General features: G+C 42.1%; 1 protein-coding gene across 5 annotated transcripts; it reads right to left on the reverse strand.

Annotated features, from left to right (window-relative positions):
• Window positions 1–15: 15 nt before the first annotated feature.
• LOC138610283 (ceramide transfer protein-like) lies at window positions 16–19970 on the reverse strand. Of its 5 annotated transcripts, none has more exons than XM_069683014.1 (18): window positions 19339–19970; window positions 18988–19122; window positions 16308–16424; window positions 9494–9601; window positions 9073–9208; window positions 8483–8569; window positions 8195–8352; window positions 6066–6158; window positions 5823–5909; window positions 5526–5618; window positions 5066–5143; window positions 4260–4355; window positions 3874–4006; window positions 3718–3788; window positions 3496–3624; window positions 3050–3179; window positions 1873–2010; window positions 16–1698 (listed from the first exon to the last, which is right to left on the reverse strand). In XM_069683014.1, the coding sequence occupies exons 1-17, from the start codon at window positions 19426–19428 to the stop codon at window positions 1883–1885; spliced, it is 1869 nt and encodes a 622-aa protein (XP_069539115.1). In that variant the 5' UTR covers window positions 19429–19970; the 3' UTR covers window positions 16–1698; window positions 1873–1882. The 5 variants fall into 5 exon arrangements, with proteins under 5 accessions (XP_069539115.1, XP_069539114.1, XP_069539117.1 ...); XM_069683013.1 differs by having other exon boundaries at window positions 9073–9211; XM_069683016.1 differs by lacking the exon at window positions 5066–5143.
• Window positions 19971–20341: the final 371 nt, after the last annotated feature.

The following is a 20341-nucleotide window of genomic DNA, read 5'->3' on the forward strand; positions in this document are numbered from 1 at the left end:
AAACATCAGTCTCTGTTCCTGTTGTGTAACAATTTTAATTTACAGAACATTGTCAAATTGCATTACATTTAGTGCAAATAATAACACTTCTGATGTACAACTTAGAAATATACAAAGTGTGTAGATTACTGACAAAATATCAAAATTAAAAACACTAAATGCATTCTTTAGCTGACATGTCTTGTAGATCTAGCTCTTGTAATCATCAGCGAAAACAATAATCCGGATCCTTCCTAACCTCTGACCCCTTAAGACCAAAAATCTGATGGTGAATTCTCAGCCGTGCAGATCCACTGATTGCAAAACTCCCAACTTGTGATGGCGTCAAACACGATCTAGAGTAAATTTATATCTTGAGGTATGATGATGTGAAATGCTGACCCTTTTTCCCCCCACCCTTCATTTAAGTGTTGATAAATGCACATCTGGTGGCTGTACAGTTAAGAGAACCAGGACTTTTAGGGGTTCATCCTGACGTCTAAGGCATTCTGGGGGGGGGTAGTTCATCAGTCAAAGGGCAGGAGGCCCCTGCACTGTAGTGTGGCATATGAAATAATCAATATTAGAGTATGACGGAGATCTTTTAGGGTATAGATGAAATCTTACTCAACATTTTACATCCTGCATGATAGCAGCAGGAATAATTTACAAACCTGACACTCAAAGGGACAGAGCTTTTTTTTTTGCTGCCTCACCAGGGGCTGAAAAACAACGCAGGGCGTACAAAATGTATCCACTCACCTCTCAATGAAAGAGAGGAATCTTTATATCAGACACCACGGTGGGCCGTTTTTTAAACACCTGTCAGAAACCACCTGCGGTTAATGACAGATGCCTTCAACAGGCTGACACTTAGCATCTATAGACCACAGTCAACCACAACAAAGATATCCAATCACTGATTATCAACTGTGTCAAAAATATTGTCCAACATGAGTTAATTAGAAAATGCTCTTCCACTCCAGGTTTCCTTGGCCCATTGCTGTCATCAAATTCAAGCGTTTAACAGTCAATTCACATTTCTCACATTGGTAAACTAACTGAAAACGTATTCTGTTTTCTCTGTACAATACATTGTGTCCACGGTGCTCTCCGTAAGCTACTTTAGAACAATCTAGAAATATAAAGATTTCAAAGCTTTAGGCTCTGACCCCCCATCAGACTGCACAGCGAGTCCTCACCAGAGGGACAGGAGAAGAGAAGGCAAGCAAGAGGAGACACTGTACCACACCTCGTCAATGCTTATCCTGTCATCGCCTGCGCTCCTCTCTCGTGGTAGTTACTTTAGCAGCAGCAACACAAGTAGCTGTAATACTAGTGATTAAAGCAAACCCAAAAAAGTCAACAAGTATGTAATCATAAGAAATGTACAAAACAATTTACAAAAAAAGCAAATAATTGGTAACAACAATTTGAAAACCACTTAGGAAACTCTTGAATTTACATACAAATGTACCCATGACCAACAGATGGTGTTAGGCCATTATAATGTGGCTGGGATGACAACTACTGATGGGTTAAAGCCGTAAAACCAGTCCCTCCTACAAGCAGGCGTCCTGTGTGACGTCCTGAATGATATGGCGTCCTGCAGGTAGGAAGTTTGAAACACATTCTAATCGACAGGCGAATGGGTCATGTAGTCAGAGAGAGCTGTGAACGACGCAGTCTCTCCAGGGTGCAACCTCGGCCTTCCCGAGCCTGAAACAAGACAGAAGAAATCAAGTCGATATCCTGGAAATTAACAAAACAGATTTGTTTTTTTTTATTGCTCAAACTGATCCAGCAAAGAAATATCCCGTTCATTAGCGGTTCCTGGAAAGCTCTACTTGTGCTTTCTGGGTTTTAAAGCAACATGTTTGGGTTGCTGGTTACCTCTGTAAGCTCAGAAGAGGATGGGCTTCCCAGCAGTTTTCTCCTGGACGTAGGAGGTGAAGCGTTTGAGGAACTTGGGATATTCTCTCTTGGCGACGGCTCTGAGGACTGAAGCGGGAGCCCAGCCTCCTGGGTTTACTGCAGACACAAAAATCATGAGGAAAAATGTGTACATAAGGTAAAAATATAAGTCATAAACCCACAGTGAGCTGATTCAGTACATAGACAGCAGGCTAGGGTGCCCCCTAGCGAGTGGATGTGATGTAATTGTTTTTTCAAATAAACTCTGGTGATGCTCTCAGTTCTCTTTTTCTAACAATAAATTGGCTCACGTTTTCATCTGACGTGCTGCTTTAAATCACAATCTCCTGGACTACGAGAAATCATGGGTGGAGTGAGAAGCTGTGCAAGTATTGACTGACAGTTTAAAAACACAAGCACGCAGACTGTGCAGATATTGTGTAAGCGACCAGCTGTACAAAAATCAATAAGTAGTAGTAGTAGTAACAATTGGCTGATGTGAAATTGTTCTGAATTATTACAGAAAAAAAGGGAAAAAAAAAAAAACCTTTCTAAGTAGCGACCTGTCGAGTGATTCAGAATACCATTAATAAAGACAACAATAATGAAAACTAGAGGCAGTTTTCTGACAGCATGATAAAAATATCTCACTACACTGAATCCATGAACGCCACATCAACATAGTGCACTTGCTTTCTTCTAGGACCTCATGTGACCTGCAGTCATTTCCTGAAAGTTATAACAGCCGCTCATGTCTCTTTAAGTCAACATGACAACCATGACAAGTCCAAACAGCCAGCAGTTATTGTATTTTCCAAGTATTGACTTAAGTTAACGTCACAGCTGTATTTATTTAGGCGTTTGTGACAGTTGAGCTCTTGAGGACATTTCTGTCGGCTTTAGGCTGTTACTCACAAACATGACCTATTCTACCAATATAGCCTGAACATCAGGTTTAAGTGATATCATGGATACTTTCTTCAATTTGTCCAATGTAATTTTGATAAAAAGTAAATAGTGTGGACAGTCTGAAAGAAACACTTTAAGCATTTACAGTAGGCTGGATATTTAGGTGCATGAAGGTAGATTAGAGTTACATTGACACTGAGAGGTTGTGTTCTGCTGGCTCATCCTCTCAGGCTGGAGAGAAACTTACCATTGGCAACGTAGGTGATCTTACAAAGGATGTTGTCTCTGCTGATCTCTTTGTCGCCCTCTGGTGGGCTGACCAGTGTTTGGCAGATCATTGCGACATTGATTTTGGCACGAACACACCGGTTTGTAGGCTGAAAGTTAAACAGAAACTTAGATGCAAACATTCTCTAAGCTGCCACAACATAGTTAATTTACACAGGGTGACTGAGGTTAAGACGTCAAACTATCCTCCCTTCCATGTACTCGTGAATAGAACCCTCTAAACTTGTTTGACTTGAGGGTAATTGTATTAATCAGCTGTAATAAACACATGCATTTATAATCCAATCATAGTGCTTGGATGCCAGATAAATTCAGATACAGAGAAGCATGTTTACTTGATTGTTTACAGCTCATTAGTCCCTCACTAGCAATACTGCATGATAGTAGTAAGTGTGTTAATCTTACAGCGGCATTGTCGTGGTCCACAGAGAAGTTGCAGACCAGCCACGTGTCAGGATCATTTTCATTCGTTGCCAAGATCTTCCTGATGGCCGACAGATAAAGTACGTCTCTCTGAGATGCCGGCCACACTCTCTGAAACACAACCAGAGGCGTTCAGATGACAACAGCAGGCTGCAGAATATTTATCATCAACAAGCTTCTAAAACCACCGTGAGGCCAGCTCACCTTGTGTGTCTGATAAACAATGACGGCATTATCAGAGAGCGTTTCCACAACGTTGAAATTTTCAATGGTGGCTGTGGGAGGAAGAGTTCAGTCCGGTTAAGACACTAAAAACAGAATGAGTGCGTATGATGTTGACTCTTAAAATATTGAACTCACTCTCCCAGTCCAACCGGACAGCTGTGTCCCAGAAGTAGTGGCAGACCTCGTGTCCGGTCACCCCCTTCACAGCGTGTGTTGCTTTGAGAGGATCCAGCACAATGCCGTTCTCCTCTACCTCTCTTCTGTACACCTGTTACACATAGTGCAAGGAGAACACATGTATTATCCTCACTACAAGACATTTCCTCTTAAGGAAGAAGAAGATGCGACTTATTATGTAGCATCTAATAAATATTTATCCATCCTTTGAACTCTTCTAGAAATAAATGTTCCTGCTTCATGTCCGTCAGTGCTTCTACCGCAGTACAAAATTAAATTAGATTTTAATATTCACAGTGATCAGGGGAAATGATTCATAAGCTGCTTCTCTCCTCTGCGCTCACCTTCATCTCTCCTTCTTCTATTACGAGCTGCCAGTTGGCATCTCCTCCCATGTCCTGAAGAGAGTAAGTCATATGATTCTGCACCATCTCCTCCACCTAGGACACAGACGGATATCGATTCAATCCTTCTGTTAAGAGACTCTTTCACTCCTCTTCACCTGCCTATTTGAGGACATGCTTTTAAAAAGGACACCGTTTGGGGAGAAGAAAAACACATCGTATACGGTTTAATGATTTCTAGACTTGAGTTATCAACACACCTGTGCAGGCGTTTTGATAACATCGTAGATGCCAAACAGAAAAAACTATTTCCATCTCAGAATGTTAAGAATTCCTTAAGAAAACACAACGAGCAGTAACCATATAAATATTAAACACTTCTGCTTGAGGGTTGTTACTCAACATCCGAAGAATGCATTAAGAGCACATGCACAGTCCTTCCGGATTCATGCCTTCTCATGCTGTGGATAAGTGATGTTAGGCAAAGGAAATGAATGCTAGGTTCCAGTCATGCAGTACGCTAACTTTTTTCTTATCAGTGTTATGATGACCGTTATGTGATGAAGGCAACATGTCAGCCACTCCAGGAATGTCTACGTTATCCAGTCTGGGTTTTTTGTTTTAATGCATTACATAACTCTCTTTAATGTTCTGAAACATGCTTCTGAATGGACAGGAAATCTGTGTGAAATCCTGGAGAGACTGCTAAACTACACGTTCTCATGCTCTCTCTTTCTGCAGCGGGAAGCAGTAGGCGTTTGCATCCCCTGCAGATACAGGCGCTCGTTGTCAACCAAATACAGTACCTGCGTGCTGAACCTGTGAATGTCATCCAAAGCACTGACTAGCTCAACGGAGGACAGGGAAGAAGAATGGCTATGGGGCTGTGCAGCAGGAAGGAAGATAAGAAGATAAGAAGAAAAAGAAAGGAGTAAGCAACACAACACAAAGAGGCACTCCTGCAGCAGTCCAGAGGACACAATCAGGACCTGCTCAAGTAGGTTTTCACATGAAGATGTAAGCTTCAAACTAATTCTGTGTGCACAGATTGAGGTGAAGCATGGACACATTAAACGTGTTATCAAGTATGAGCACACAAGTTGCACCTGCAAAGATTTACGGACAGACCAGAGTGGCTTTAAGATGACTAGGCTGCAGACAGGAATGATGAGACATTGCAAACATTTCCAAGTAACCATATGTTATAACAAGAGGGGAATGAACTACGATGAGCATTAAAGAGAAGGCAAGAAACGAGTTAAGCACCTTTGTGGCGTATCGGTGGGTACCGATTGTTGAGTAGGCGTCTCCAGGAGGCACTGGAGTTAGTCGAGGTATCCTCACCTTCTCTGACTGGCACTGTGGGACAGGGAGTGGGAGTTTCAGTAGGAGTTTCAGAGAAAGACAACCTCTGTGTGTGATGGATGCAACTGTGCTGTTGTTAATTCTGCTTAGTTTAAACGTGTGTCAAAGAGAGATGGAGAACATGAAATATTTAAAGTCCCTTCTAGAGTAAATGTGTAACGATTTTAAACACCCTAACTGAAAAGATTTCCATCCCACCTGCTCCTCTATCTTGTCCTGTCTGTCCAGTGCAGCTTCCACCGCATCAAAGAACTCATCCTCATTGATCAGACTGTTGGGCCCCTCCTGTGGAGATTACATGTCAGCAATATAATACAGCAATATAAGTAAAATGATAAAGAAGCACATGCTGGGAGACATGGGAAGGGACAGTCAAGAAATCGTCCCGCTCGGGTTAATCTAGCTGTTGTAATGGATTCATCTGATCTTATATCATCTTGCCTCGTAGTCAGGGCCTCCGTAGTGTGACTTCTTCTTCAGTTCATTCATGGCAGACTTGTAGGCATCCTCTACCCTCCTCCTCTTCTCCAGCTCCTGAACACAGAAAGAGGAGTGTAGTTTTGTTAGAGCAACTGCATTAAAAATAAATGATAGTGACGTTAGTGGGAACACCCATTAAAATATCTTTGTCTAAATATAGAAGATTTGCAGCTCACGTTCAAACGCAACAAACAAAAGAAATTCAATGTAATAGAGTGAGGAAACTTCTTTATCCCGGTGACAATGCTCCTTTCATCAGATTACAGCTGATTGAGGACCGAATAAAGGGGAAGAAAGGAGAGGGCAAACCCACCACTTCATTCAGCTGTGTGTGCACCAGCACTCAAACAGGTTTTACATAATGTCTCATTCCTTGCCAGCGGCAAATAGACTTCTCTTCTCACAAGTCAACCAGAGACAACAGACTACTCCTACTGTTTCCACCATCCATTTCAAAAAACACAAAGCCAGCCAAAGTATTTAGTGTGTTTGAGAGAGAAGTTTAACCAAAAAAACAATCTCATTTATCATCTACACTCAACACAACTTAATCACGATTCACAATAAAAATACAGATAGAAAAATTGTGTAAATTCAGATTTCAGAAATAGTTCATCCACACTGCAGTAAGAGAAATCAGGCACACTCGAGCAATTGTGGTTAAAAATTGACTGTAATCCCCTCTACTTAATGGAAGGAAACCAGACAGAAGGAGACGATGACACTCCGTCTACAGGAAGGTGTGGACATGTACCATTAGGTACAAAATAAACATGTTGTTGGCTGAGTGTGAGCACTTCACAGACACACAGAAACCTACTGTAAAGAAGTGACTGCAGGTCTGCAGAGGTATCCATTTCTGTGTCTGGTATTTCAGCAGCTCTGTTCCCTTTTGCAGCGACCGTCTTGACAAACTGCACCATGAAGTCTTAGCAGTCATTTTCTAATTCACTCTCCGTTCCCTCCGAGTCTCGGCCGGCGAGTTTGTGTTCTCTTACTCTTTTATTTCCTTACTCCACGCTGACAGCTAACCTTCGCACACATAACCAAACACAGATAAGACTGAGGTGGTTTCACTCAAGCGGTCTCACTAACTGAAAGCACTTCCCGGCTTTAGTAGGTTTTTAGGGTTGGGCAGCACGCCTTCACACGAGGAAAAAAAGAAACAGGTTTGACAACACCAGCTGAGCTGATCAGCATGTCAGCATGAGGAGCAATGAAGAGCATACCTTAACAGACACACACAACTCTAGTCAATGCCTGAAAGAGATGTCGAGGGAGTCCAAACACTCAACAGAACGAGCATATAACAAAAGGGTTAAAGGTTACTCGTGCCAACAGGAGCATTTATGCTTGTGGTAAGCACGTCCAACTACTACTGAAATTATTAACTATGTGTGCTACCGGCTATAAAACAATAAAAATCACATATTTTCCAGTTATCACGACAGGATTACTCAATTTTAATGCTGAAGCACGTTTTTTATATTTTAACACCATCCGTCCTTACAATGACACCTGGCAGCTGAATAGGGAGCTATGATGTGAAACGTCTTGCTAGAAACACCTTACACTAAGGCACCGCAACTTTTCTCACGATAAAAAATATATTGAGAAGGCAGTAAAACAAACTACAGTTGAATTTTCCAAACAAATACAAACATGCAGAAGTCAGGAATATATCAAGACTAATATAGTCACATCATATCTTCCACAACAAGATGAGAGATATGATGATAAGAGAAGATTTGAATGATATCCTGAGGAATCAAAGCTAACTGATTACTACAAACAGCTTTTGAAGTGTAGATAGTGTTTCACGTGTAAATCAACTTCTGCCCTCCTTCATTAAATAACTATTCGTCCTTTTGAAAACAGCAACAGTACATTTCCCAACCTCTCAGTATCAACATGAATATCTTTCTGTTGTCACACTCCAGCTATGGTTGAACATTTGTGTTGCAACATCATCTGAAGACAACAATTAGCTCCACAGCCTGTGACACGCCCACTCGTGAAACCGGCTATTACTCATGCTGCACTTGAGCGACATGTATTTTGAGCACTGTGTGCTCAGTGTAGCGCCGTACCTTGTCCAGTCTCTTCTGCCAGCTGTCCTCTCGTTTGACCATCAGTTCGATGCAGTGGGATAACGTGGACAGGATGCCCGCCGTGGTGGCCTTGAAGGTGATGGCCTCGCCCTTGAAGTCTATCCCGTTCATGGCTTTGGGACTTGCGGGGGAAAACACTGGCACGGACAGGAACAAAGAAATGAATGAGTGTCTCAGCTGCCTCACAATTAAAACTGGAACAGATATAACAACACCAATCGAATCTTTTTTTAGATGATGCTAAAATGAATCTTCGGGTCAACTTACATTTCTCTTTGCTGCCGTTGTTGTTGTGATTACATTCGCCGTCAGGTCTTGTAGTGGTAGGGAAGTCCTCTTCATCCTCTTCTTCTTCTGAAAAGAAAACAACAATCTTAAATCTATCTATTTTTTAGAAATGTTAACTTGGACATACAGCGAGTAGAATTTAGCTTAACACCTTTAAAACCTGCTCGACAGGAATAACAGGCACTTATATCTTCAGAGTTACTTGAGGCAGTTGCTTCATTTTTTTTACTTAGATAATTGTTGACTTCGCAATTCTACATTTCTAAATGACTAAAAGCTTCATTAATTAAGCTTCATGTTCACATAAAGAGCTCGACATGAAAGGGATTTCGTAGACCAGCTCAGAGATTCAGCATCACATAAAGTGCCCTCTAAGTGGATATTGATTTCTGTCTCCGTTCTCAATGAGTCTTACCAGCCGCGCTCCTTCGCCACTCACATTGCATGAACCGAGTAAAGAAGCTTCCCTTATATTAAATATTTCCTTTGCCAGTACACGAGCAGTCAAGACCAACACTGCTCTTAATATACAAGCTCCTCAAGAGTGTGTTTACGGTGCCACAGATTACCTCTGTCTCTCAGAAATTCATCTTTGGAGACGGCATCGGCACAGGAGTCAAAGTATTTCTGCAGGGTGTCCACTTGTCTGCACAGAATGTCCCGGAAGGTTTCCATCTCTGCCAGCTTCTCACGCAACCTGTGCCCCTTCTGAGCCAAGAGCGAGATGCAGAAGTAAAAGAGAGTTTAAGGTCGTCAGGGGAAATATCCATGTCAGTTCTCTTGTTTTAACCACGAGCACAGGTCGTGATACAAAGTAATAACACTTGACACAAATGGTAAAAGTAATTACAGTTTAGCCTCTAGCTGGAGGGTGCTTTTGTACACTTGGCTACATGTTAAATGTGAGCTACAGTCATACTTTCAATATGGTGAGGGACTGAGAGTTTCATCAAACATCATCAACCTCTGTGATGTTTAAGTTGTTTTTACCTTGAACGAGGATGTAGATGTAGCAGACAAGGCACTGGCTGCGGAGGTGAGAGACAACATTGAACCATGACGTCTGAGACTGGTTTCTGAACCGTAACCGGACTCGGCCTGAAAACCAGAGTGAAGGGAATCGAAGGAAAAAGACAGAGAAGGAAGAGAGAGTGTGATATAGATGATGAAAGAGGAGAAGGAAAATGGAGGACGGAAGTGGAGGTAGGAAAACCAAGAGAAGGAAACAGAGGATCAGTTAGTGCTTGAAACAAATTAAACAATCTTCAATATAAAGAAGACAGTCTGCTCATAAAAACTAGACAGCAACAGAGAGGGGGAGGTCAGCTGTAGCTGCCAACAGCACTGAGTAATGCTGAGCTCGACCACAACAGGGCCTACACCTACATAGACAAACAGTCTGTTGTAAGGGGCCGGGGGATGACAAACAGACACAAGCAGAAACCCTTCCAGCAGACCTGATACTCCTTGGTTGTGTAACAGTTGAAGTAAATAACAGTTTATCCAAGAGTGAGCAGATCTGGGCTGAGTGTGACTTTCTGGAGGAAAATACAGCAGCGTACTATGTCACATGGCATTGTATAACAGATCTAGTGTAAGCGCTGGCATTAGGGAGTGCCGGTGACTGCATTTGTTCCATTAAACTTATGACTGGGCGAAGCCCGGGACTGCCAACTCAGCACAGCAGCAGAATTTTATTATACACTTATAATAAAATCAGTACACGCAGCCAGCAGCAGCAAAGTAACATAGTCTTGTTTGTAACACGCGCAGTGTGACAAACCACTTCATCCTCCACATTAGAGAGAGACAGCAAACAGACAATAGACACTTATATTCATAGTCAACCAGCAGGAACGATCGGGAGGTGACGCAAGAGGCGAAATCTGATCCGAGATGTTTTATTTATCGACAAATCAATCACTTGCTATTCAAATAGAGCCATATCACAATAAAGTTATCTCATGGCACTTTACATGTAGAGCGGGTCAGAGCACGGCCGCACTGTATTGATTTAAGTTTAGTCATGGCCTCAGTGTGTACCCTTGCTCTTAATTTATTTTGTATTTAACGTGTTTCACATGTATTTCCTAAGAGCGGAGAGCAGAAGTGAAGAGAGAGTCAGGTGACGAGGGAGACAGCCCACTCACATTCCTCTGCTAGAGGCTATTAGATCACCTATAACAGGCTGACAGGCTGAAAGAATTGACAATGAATGCTGCTGAATAGATTGAGAGGGTGCAGTGTGTTATAATTCATACGACCCAATGATTGCTGTGAGTCACATTTTGTGCAAGTTTACATGTAGTTGATTGTAGATAATACATATTAGAGATAGAGCGATATGGTTTTTTCAGGGCCGATACCGATACCGATTATTAGTAGTCAAAGAGGCCGATAACCGATATTTGAAGCCGATATTCATTTGCAGTAAAAGTGAAAATATTGGCGTCAAAATTTTGAATACTACAAACTCCAACTCTTAACTTTGTTTAAATGCCTTTAAGTATATGCATCAGAGCCAATTTTTTAACCGTTTTAAATTGATCTCTTATCAGCCGTCGGATTAAAAAAAATAAAAAAATCGGCCTCTGATCTCTTATCGGCCCGGCCGATAATCGGTCTATCCCTAATACATATACATGGATGATTTATGAATTGCAATAAAAATGTCCAAAATGTTTTATATTCATACGCAACACATTGACAAAATCCCATGACAGACACACAATAAACTTCTGTACTAATAATAACACCAGAACTTCAGCCATGAACATGACCCTGACTGAAATAAGTGAAAAAGCCACACAGCTCGGGTCAGGGCAGTTTTTACGGCTTGAATTAGAAACAGTCTAAAAGATAAATGTTTGATTGTGTAAAAACTATCAGCAGCTTAAACACAAGTAACAGTGTTCAACGGACACTTGAAAAAAATAACATACATCTTTCCCACGCTGGACTGTAACTGCTGCAATGCGGATTGCTTTTTAAAAATAGAAAACATTTTCCTGTCGCAAACAGCAAAACAACTGTTAGACGAAGCGCTGCAGGCTAAGTTTGTTATTTTGAATTAGAAATCAATGATTGTGGACACTTTAACTTGAGGTCTAAAGTGCTTCAGCTGCGGTGTGTCAGACCTCATTGCTCAACGTATATTTATGTTTTGTTACCAACAGGATTTCAGTCCTTGAACAAACACACAAAATGTGTTAATGTTTACTTTATGTTGACCTTCTGGCACCGCCTACACTTCAAACAGCTGAGTACAACAGTTTGACAGTTTCCTGAGTAAATAAACATTCAAGTGCTACTGGCTAAAAGCTCTTCTTGCGACACTAAATGAACTTATTTGGATGTTTCCTACAGGTTGCTGAAATCATCACCATCCAGAACTACTTTTGGCAGAGACAAAGAGGCAAAGCAGTGCACTGATGAAACATGGAGAGTCTGTGAGAGACTGCCATCTTAATGCGCCTGGTCAGCTCCGTGACACAGCCATGCAAACTAGACACACACAGCACATGAAATGGCATCTTGTGGCCACGCCGTGTGTGTAGAGTCACTGCAAATATTGACTACTTTAAGACATCTGAGCATATTGCTGCTTAAGATTATCTTATAATAAAAACCTTAAGATCAGCGCACAGCCATGCAGTATAAGCTCCATGTCTAAAAGAATAATGATTTATTCATATTTCTTACAATGACTGACATGCAATTTAATTCATCTAGTCCATCAGTGATGCGAAAAACAGCACTCATGCAAATAGATGGGTTCTGTTTTGAATCATTCATACCACAATAATAGCATGCTTATAACAGGCTTCAGTGAGAGAGTGACAGCAAGCAAGCAGCATGCTATAAGCCCACCATTCTGCCATTCCAACACCCAAGGCAGAGCAGGACACTGCTGCAGTCCCGGCGGTTAGCTGGCCCCAACATGGACCTGACGCTCCCCCAACACTCCCACTGTCCTCACAATTCAGAAGCTTAAATCCAGTACTCCCCGTTTCCCCCGAACACACCTCGCTGAGGAACAAAAGGGAAGAGGAGGAGGAGGAGGAGGAGGAGGAGGTGGGAAAGAAAAGCCAAACAGGCTCTGCTCAGCTCTTCAAGTAAAAGAAAGCCTCTATGAATAAGCGAAAGGAGGAAGAGGGAAAAAGTCATTAGCTCTCACGCAGCCGGAGGAGAGGCAGACACGAGCTGCTTCATGAAGCGGAAGAAACAGACGCGGCAAAAAGGGATGCGTCTTTTGATTCCCCTGCAGAGCGAAGCGGGTCTGCTCTCTGTTAGATCTACCGCAGGCACACACATGGACTCAAAAGACACACATGTATGTGCACTCCCCTCTTTTGCCTACAAGTATCTACAGAGCACGCACCCTTATATGTGAAACCTTTTCATCCTGTCCATCTTTATGTCGGGCATCCATCACTGAGCAAGCGACTGAGACTGTGTGCGTTTGCATGTCAGAGAGAGAGAGAAGTGTAAAAAAAGAAGGGTGCATGCATGTATGCATTACAGAGTGAGGGACCAGGGCTGTCTGGAGCTGTTTGTGTGATACAACACTAAAGTACCAAATGGGTGGGCGAGTAAAGCAGCCCACAGTCGATATGACAGAGAGAGCGAGAGGGAGAGAGAGAGCGACAGATGCAGGGAGTAGGAGGCAGGCAGGGAACAAGATTTGTCAGGATCTTCTGCTTCACTTCGATTCTTCTTTTATCCTTTATTATTCTGATTCGCTGATTTCCCCTCGTGAAGCCAGATCGAGGCCAATAGTGTTCAGACCGTGCCACCAAGCATCCTGAACATGTGGTGAACAAACTAAATCCAGGGGGGTTTCCTCATTTTCCCCTATAACCCCCCTCTGAATCTGACACCGTGGAACAGTCTTCTCAGTATGTTTTTTGTGTCCCCCTTGATTATTGTTGCTGTGAGAACACGCGACTAAAAAAAATGCATTATTCATCAAGCGCTGCACTTAACGTCCCCGCAGTTAGCACGACTTTTTCCACCACCAACACAAACACTCCCACACAGAAAAACACAAATGGCCTCGCACAAAAGCTGCTTTTTTTTCCTCTGCAAAGTAATTGACGGCTAATATGGATATGCAAATGTTGGTTGTTTGACTTTGCAAAGAGAAATAGAAGAGGCATTTAAAAGCTGGGATTTGTTGGACACATATTAACGCACACTTAGATAGTGACATAAACCCATCTTGATAAAAGAATGAGTGAATAAAGCTGTGAAATTACTTCTTACGGTGTAGTAGAGTAACACATTTTGTGCCAAAGTTGCACATTTTGTATGTGTTACTGTCCAGAGCTTTATTTCTAGCAGACGCCAGCGTGAGACTGGATGCTCGATGCTCAACGGACTAAGGTTTAGATTTAAAGCACCTACAAGGAACCCACAAGGTTTTGTCTTGCTTCGGCAGCCCCCGTGGACAGAGGCGGTATGCTTTATGTGAAGGTTTAAATCGAGCTGGCGTAATGTCCAATTTGTATTTGGACATTACAGAAACAGAGCCAACTTTTAAAAAGTTAACACGTGTGTTCGCTCTGTTATAGCTGTTTTGTTTATGAAGCTATAGATATTAAAGTTATACTATTCCCTGGTTATGTTATATCTTCATATTAAGCATGAAGCATGGTAGCACATGGCCAACATGAATGTTATGTTAAGAGGCAGCTGTTTCACTTTAGTTTCCACCTCTACGTACTGAACTGCACACAGACACATCTCACAATTTAATTCATAAAAAGATACATTACATATTGTACCTGTTCAGGTGGAAGAGGGCAAGTTCGGGATTGCTTTCTGTCCAAGGTTAATTTGTGTTTTCGCCCGTGCTCCATCACTGTCACTTTAGTTTTTCTGCTTTTCAGTCAGTTTTCTGCTCTTTATCTCGTTGCTGCCCTGTGTGTGTGTGTGTGTGTGTGTGTGTAGTATTTTGTGCACAGTTAAATCTCCTCTATATGCATTTAAAATGGCTAATATACTACTCACTCTTCACACCTAATGACCTACGGAGGTTTATATTTCTAGCTCTGTCCACCAGTCAGTTTAGAAGCCTTTGGGATGAGAGGTGAAACGTCCTCAAGAACTTCAACCAAGTCCAGTTGCCCTTTTGGATTAAGCTTCTAATTACCAGGACCTGGATGACTGAGAACCTTCACAGACATATTACTTACTGCAAATGTTTGTCTGGGGAAATTGTTATCATAGGCCCTTCAGTCTGCGTCCTGTTAATCGCCTTGTCAGGACACACTGACAGTGGTTAAAGGCATTAAGGCATAATATTAAAGGCAAAAGGTTACGGTTAAAGGCATTAGAAAAGACTCCTCATAGTAGGCTTCATTACTAATAACAAACTTGAACTTGATTTTAAAATTATATCATTCCTGACAGTTTCCAGGATGTTATTATTTATAGCAAAGGGAATAAAAAAAGCCTATATATAAATCATATTTTCAGAGCTAGTAGAGAGTGTGCACTAAATAACTAGGGGAAAGTGAGGCTATCCTATTGTAGGCTACACTGGTTAGAGCCCTCATAAGTCCTGACAAACCAGAGTGCAAGTGGTGAACACTGCATGATGCAAGTCCTTCTTTGTCCACATGGGGGCAGAGAAGACACACTTTATAGCAGTGCTGCATTAAGCTTATTGAGGTTACTGTAGGTCACAATCCAGACATATCCCTGAAAAACTCTCATGCCGTTGTTAATGGACAAGAGACCTGCGGTCACTCTCACTCAGCTGACATGCCTTCACCCACTCGCACTGACTAAACCGTCTTTTTGTGGAGAAGTAGGTATAATGAGAAATGACAGGATAGTGATATTTTTTTCAAGGGTGGTCTCTGGACTGCAGAGTTTTTTTTAATGAGACAAATGCAAGTAAGAAAATACATAAATGAAGTCATTCATTCAGATTATTTGGTACTGGTAATAAACATTTGTTTCATCCTCTCATAAAGACATTTTACAGGCTAGTAAAGAATTATTATTCACCCAATGTCAAAGTGAAAGCACGCTGATTGATAATACCAACGTTAATGTATGGTCTGAAGAGTATTGTGAATACTATATAAACAAATCAATTAATACTAAATAAAACTAAACAGGCCTTCTGCTAGTTTCATGCTCAGGGCATACTAACGTATAATGAACTACAAGTATTCATTTGGACATGTCACTGTGTAAACTTCCCTCGTAGCACATGATGCCGTATCTTTACGCTCTGTATTTTGAGAAACAAGGCATCTTTCACTAGATTTATTGCAGCTGCCTGGTATCCGATGACAGGGGATACCCCCACATCATCACCTCTCTCCTCAGATTCCTAACATTCCCAGGGGGGAAGGTCTGCGCGTATCTGAATCCCTGCCACACCCAGCTCTCTGAACACAACAGATAACTCCTTGTCTGTTCTGATAAACACCCTGACCTAAAATTGAACCTAAATACCTGAAATACTCAAACGGCAGCCAAACAAGGTTTTCCGTGGATGATTAGGCAAGACAAAAAAATAATCACATGTGGCCTGAGGAACTAGCACAATATGACATGAGAACATTTGATCAGGTACTCGACAAACACAAAGACCATCCAAAAAGCTCCACAGGGACCGGATTTAGGCACACTGAGCATCTATAGTAGTGATTAATTGTTTATCAGGGTGATGCAGATGACTTGAATTCCCATTAAGAACTTTAGCACAAGAGAGTCTGTATGATAAACAAACGAGGCGTAAAAAGAACCGAACAAGAAGGATGTATTTTGAACAAGAGACACTCACCTTGTGCAGCTCTATCGACTCAATCCACTGGAGTCTCTGCTCGGGATCTTCAGCCCTGAGGTACCACACGCTGTCGTTCACACTGATGTCAAAACGACACTCGTCAAACTCATGAGGCTGCAGAGAAAGAGGAGAGGGCTCATGAATAGTTATTAGGCGAGGCACATGAGTCGTGTCAGGACATACTGTCATGAGCTGTATTTGAATAGCAAACTACACCCCCCCCTCAAAAAAATACAAATAAAAACAATGTCACATTTCCCCTATTTTAATTAAATTGCAGTGCAAATATCCGGCGATACTGCCTCTACAGTCGTCTCTGTTTATGACACTGGCTGACTAAAGATGACACATTCTGGACACACATGGATTCCATCAGTCACAGAGAAGCTTCTGCCGCACAATAAACAGGCATTTTAATTAGAAACTGATGTCTCATGTCTGCAGGCGCAACCCTAAACGACCGCAGCAGACAGAGCCGTACAAAAAAACACAGAATCTTCTAGCATGCCTTTGCCTGAACCCGGGTCATCATAACCTTTCCGTCGGCTATTAGGCCAAACTTACAACTATTTCACTCCCCCGTTCTACAATGCACCCCACCCAACTCCAACCAGACCGCCTTAGGCACCCAAACACGTGCACCAAAGAATTCCCCCGTTTCCTCTGAGATTGGAATTTGACCACTGCACTCAGCTGAAGAGTGATCTGCTATTGCAAAGGCTCCTGAGAAGAAATAAGGCACAGTTGACTTGAAACTTCTTCTTGTTTTTTTTCCCTCCTCAGTGGCACCGAGAATGAAGCTCCTCTGTAAGCTGACATAACCTCACGTCGCACAAGTTTAATTAGATTTGCTGAATGGCGCTCATGTGCTGGTTTAACTGCTGCCACTGACAACAGCAACACACACTCCGACTCTGAAGACAAACTATTAGCCTGCATAACTTTATGCAACAAAGTTTCACACTTAAACACTGGGATTATGTTTTTACAACTTGCATATCTGGGATGCTGACAGGGGAGTGTCGTTTTCTCTGACCTGTAAATCCTTCCCTTTAAAATGTCCCTCCCAGAGACAGGTGTAAAATCAAAAATGCCCTCCAGTTTCAAACTTTCCCTATAAAGGAGGGGTGCAGCAATGGTAACCTCAAGTGCATCCAGGCATGCTGCCATTACTGGTTAGAGAAATCCAGTTTATCTTACTGTGCTGTATCAGACACGGCCCATAAACCTCTGCTTTACAATCCAGTTTATAACTCTTTCATTCGGCCTGGAACAATCTCCTTCCCCTTGCGTAAGCACTACTGAACATCCACGCTGCACTGGCTTTTTGCTGTGGATAAGACTGTGGCACCTTTACTGTTAGGAAAGAGGAGGTTATCACACACAGATAGTGATAGGTCCCAAAAGTGACATAAGACTTCTTCTTGCTGCTACGAGCCAGCTTCAAAAATATGTGCATACATGTTCCAGCTTAAATTAAATCAGTATTTCATATAATAATTATAAATCTTTACTATTATTAGAGTTCACTCTGTCTATGGTGTTAAACTTTCAGTTATGTTTGTACACAGGACTGAGCTGCTTTTCAGACGTGACCTTGCCCTACGTGAGGAATTTTCTGTTACATTTCCTCCACATTTTGCTTCCGTAAGACAACAGTCTGGTGTGCATCTGCAGCCACACTTTGAGCAACAGACAAATCTTAGGCAAAAAAAAAAAGAGAAGCAGAGGCTTGTTTCTGCATTCCTGAGTCCTCATACCACGGTCTCCTTAGACAGTGCTGGCTTTAGATATTTCAGAAGAGAGGAGAGGCAGCAGGAAGAGGCTACTTGGGTCATACTACAGGAAACTACTCTAATATCACTGAGCATGTGTAGTTAAACCTCTTAGTTCGTGTGCTATAACACAATAACAAACACTCTAAATGTCTCGTAGGATTTCATCGAGGTCAGCACAAACACAGGAACTGGCGTAATGCTCACTCAAATGAGCACCCTCACGAGAGGAAACTAACTGTAATCTCTCATGTTGTGGTTTTAATCCTGTTTTGAGTCATATAATCCTATTGCAAAAATCACAGCGAAACCGTTTGTTTGGCCTCTGTACTTGGTAGCGGTATGCTCAGAATGAAGAGTGAATATTTAACCAGGGTGTGGGATTTCAACTTAGCTCACCAACAGGAGGCCTGCATGGGGAGAATACAGAGCAAATCTCTTCAGTAAGCAGTCAAAGCTTTTATTTTAAAACATAGGAACAGCAATTTCAAGTAGCCTGTGCACTACTTGCCATGGAGGAAGAGGCATGAGAGTGTTTTCAAGTGACTACTGGAGCAGGAATACCTGTGTCTGCTGAAGTACAGGTCACACTGGGATCTTAATAACAGCCTCATTACCAGTTAATGTTTACCTTTCTAATTTTGAGGAACGTGGACCGCACGACTTAAAGTTCAACTCAATGCGAATGTCAGGGACAGACGGGTTCAAAACATTGAGACCTGCTAGAGAGGTAACTCTACTCCAAGAGCACTGGTGCAGAAAAATTGGCCTTTCAAGGTCCCCATCTTATGAGCTCTTGCTCGGTGAAATGTTGAACAGGTGCTGAACTCACTATGCTTTCTATTCATCAAATAGGCAGCAGAAGAGTGATGTCCTGTTCTGACAACATGCTGAATACTTACTGTGATGACAGCCTTGCTGAGGCACAGAGACCCCCTGCAGCCGTATTCCCGTTCATCCTCCGACTTGTAGTAGCTCAAAGTATTGTTCTTCAGCACCACCCATCTGTCCTGCCATCCGTGTATGTAGTTGGTCCACTGTAAAAACACAAGAGACAGGCACATAAGACTAACAGGCTGCACTATACAGTCAAAACACCCTCTGCCTAAATTATATGGATGCATGAATTTATCCTCTGCAGCTCTTCAGTGTTGTACATGTTTGATAAATGTTTAAGACAAGTACTTTGTTATTCAGACACCTTATTTCTGCAGTGAAACACAATGTATTCAAACTGGTTGACCTGACATTACCTTGCTTAAAACGCCTCCGAGCTCCACAGGCTGCCCGGATTCTGGGTCCACATCCTCATCCGAACCAGACGATGAACTCTTTTCGGACATTTAAATCCAAGCTTCAAAGAAAACTTAAACGTAATTTTATCGACGCAACCACGTAGCCTAATGCGATGAGTTACAACCTTAAGTGTGAAACCTGCAGACAGCTTCTTTAACTTAGCCTTAACGTCAGCCAAAAACCGTTAACTAGTCATTAACTGAGTGTGTTAACAATCGGCTGAAAAGCGACATTAATCTTCGATAGGTCAGACAGATATAGTTTTTCTAGCTTATTATGGAGCAAGCTGTTCTGCAGCAGACAGCTGAGTCTGAACTTCTCGGTTTTGCGGGCTTTGTTTTGAAACTGACGTCGAATACCAACGAGACTAGCTAGTTAGCGTTAGCTGTCAAACGACGCAACTAGCTTACACTAACTTAAGCTAACTAGAAACTCGTGACTGTTCTTGTTCGCTGTCTTTGCTGTAGTCGATGAGCTGATAGTGATCGCTGTGAAAGGCCTTCGCGCTAAAGCTGCACCTCAACTTCGAGCTAGAACCGCCGAGCAGCGGACTGTTTCTGTCCGCCGTAGTTCCGCAGTTTAGTTAGCACTAGCGGAGGACTGACTAGCTTGTCTTCATTCAGGTCGGGGGGAGGAGCTGCAGCCACGCTTTACTGTGTACCTAATAGAGAGTGGCGTCAAGTTAGTCACTGTAACACCGGAAGTTGTGCACATTTTCCCTTCAAAATAAAGGCATGCAGCGTATCATTTTGTTTAAATAATCTGCTGAAACAATATTATTGTATTTTGCAATGGATTGCCTCCTTAAATATAACTCATTTACAGAAGTTTGACTTTGAAAAATACCAGGAATTAATAATGTATTTGGTCCACCTTAAATTTGATTTTGCAATCGAGAAATCTGTTTCTAAACAAGAACAATTGACGAAGGCTAAAATTAATTTTTCTGGTTAAAGGGGT

Source organism: Semicossyphus pulcher, unplaced genomic scaffold (assembly GCF_022749685.1).
Source record: "Semicossyphus pulcher isolate SPU_LCO1_2020_fin unplaced genomic scaffold, fSemPul1.0.p SCAF_6, whole genome shotgun sequence".
Classification (NCBI taxonomy): Eukaryota; Metazoa; Chordata; class Actinopteri; order Labriformes; family Labridae; genus Semicossyphus; species Semicossyphus pulcher.

Excerpts from the sequence above, each read along its gene's own strand:
- LOC138610283 (XM_069683013.1), bottom strand. The coding sequence starts at position 19,428 with ATGTCCGAAAAGAGTTCATCGTCTGGTTCGGATGAGGATGTGGACCCA. Across the intron at positions 9,602-16,307 it reads AGTCGATAGAGCTGCACAAG|GCCGAGTCCGGTTACGGTTC; the intron begins GTGAGTGTCTCT and ends TCTGGTTTTCAG. Across the intron at positions 9,212-9,493 it reads CATCTACATCCTCGTTCAAG|AAGGGGCACAGGTTGCGTGA; the intron begins GTAAAAACAACT and ends CTCTTGGCTCAG.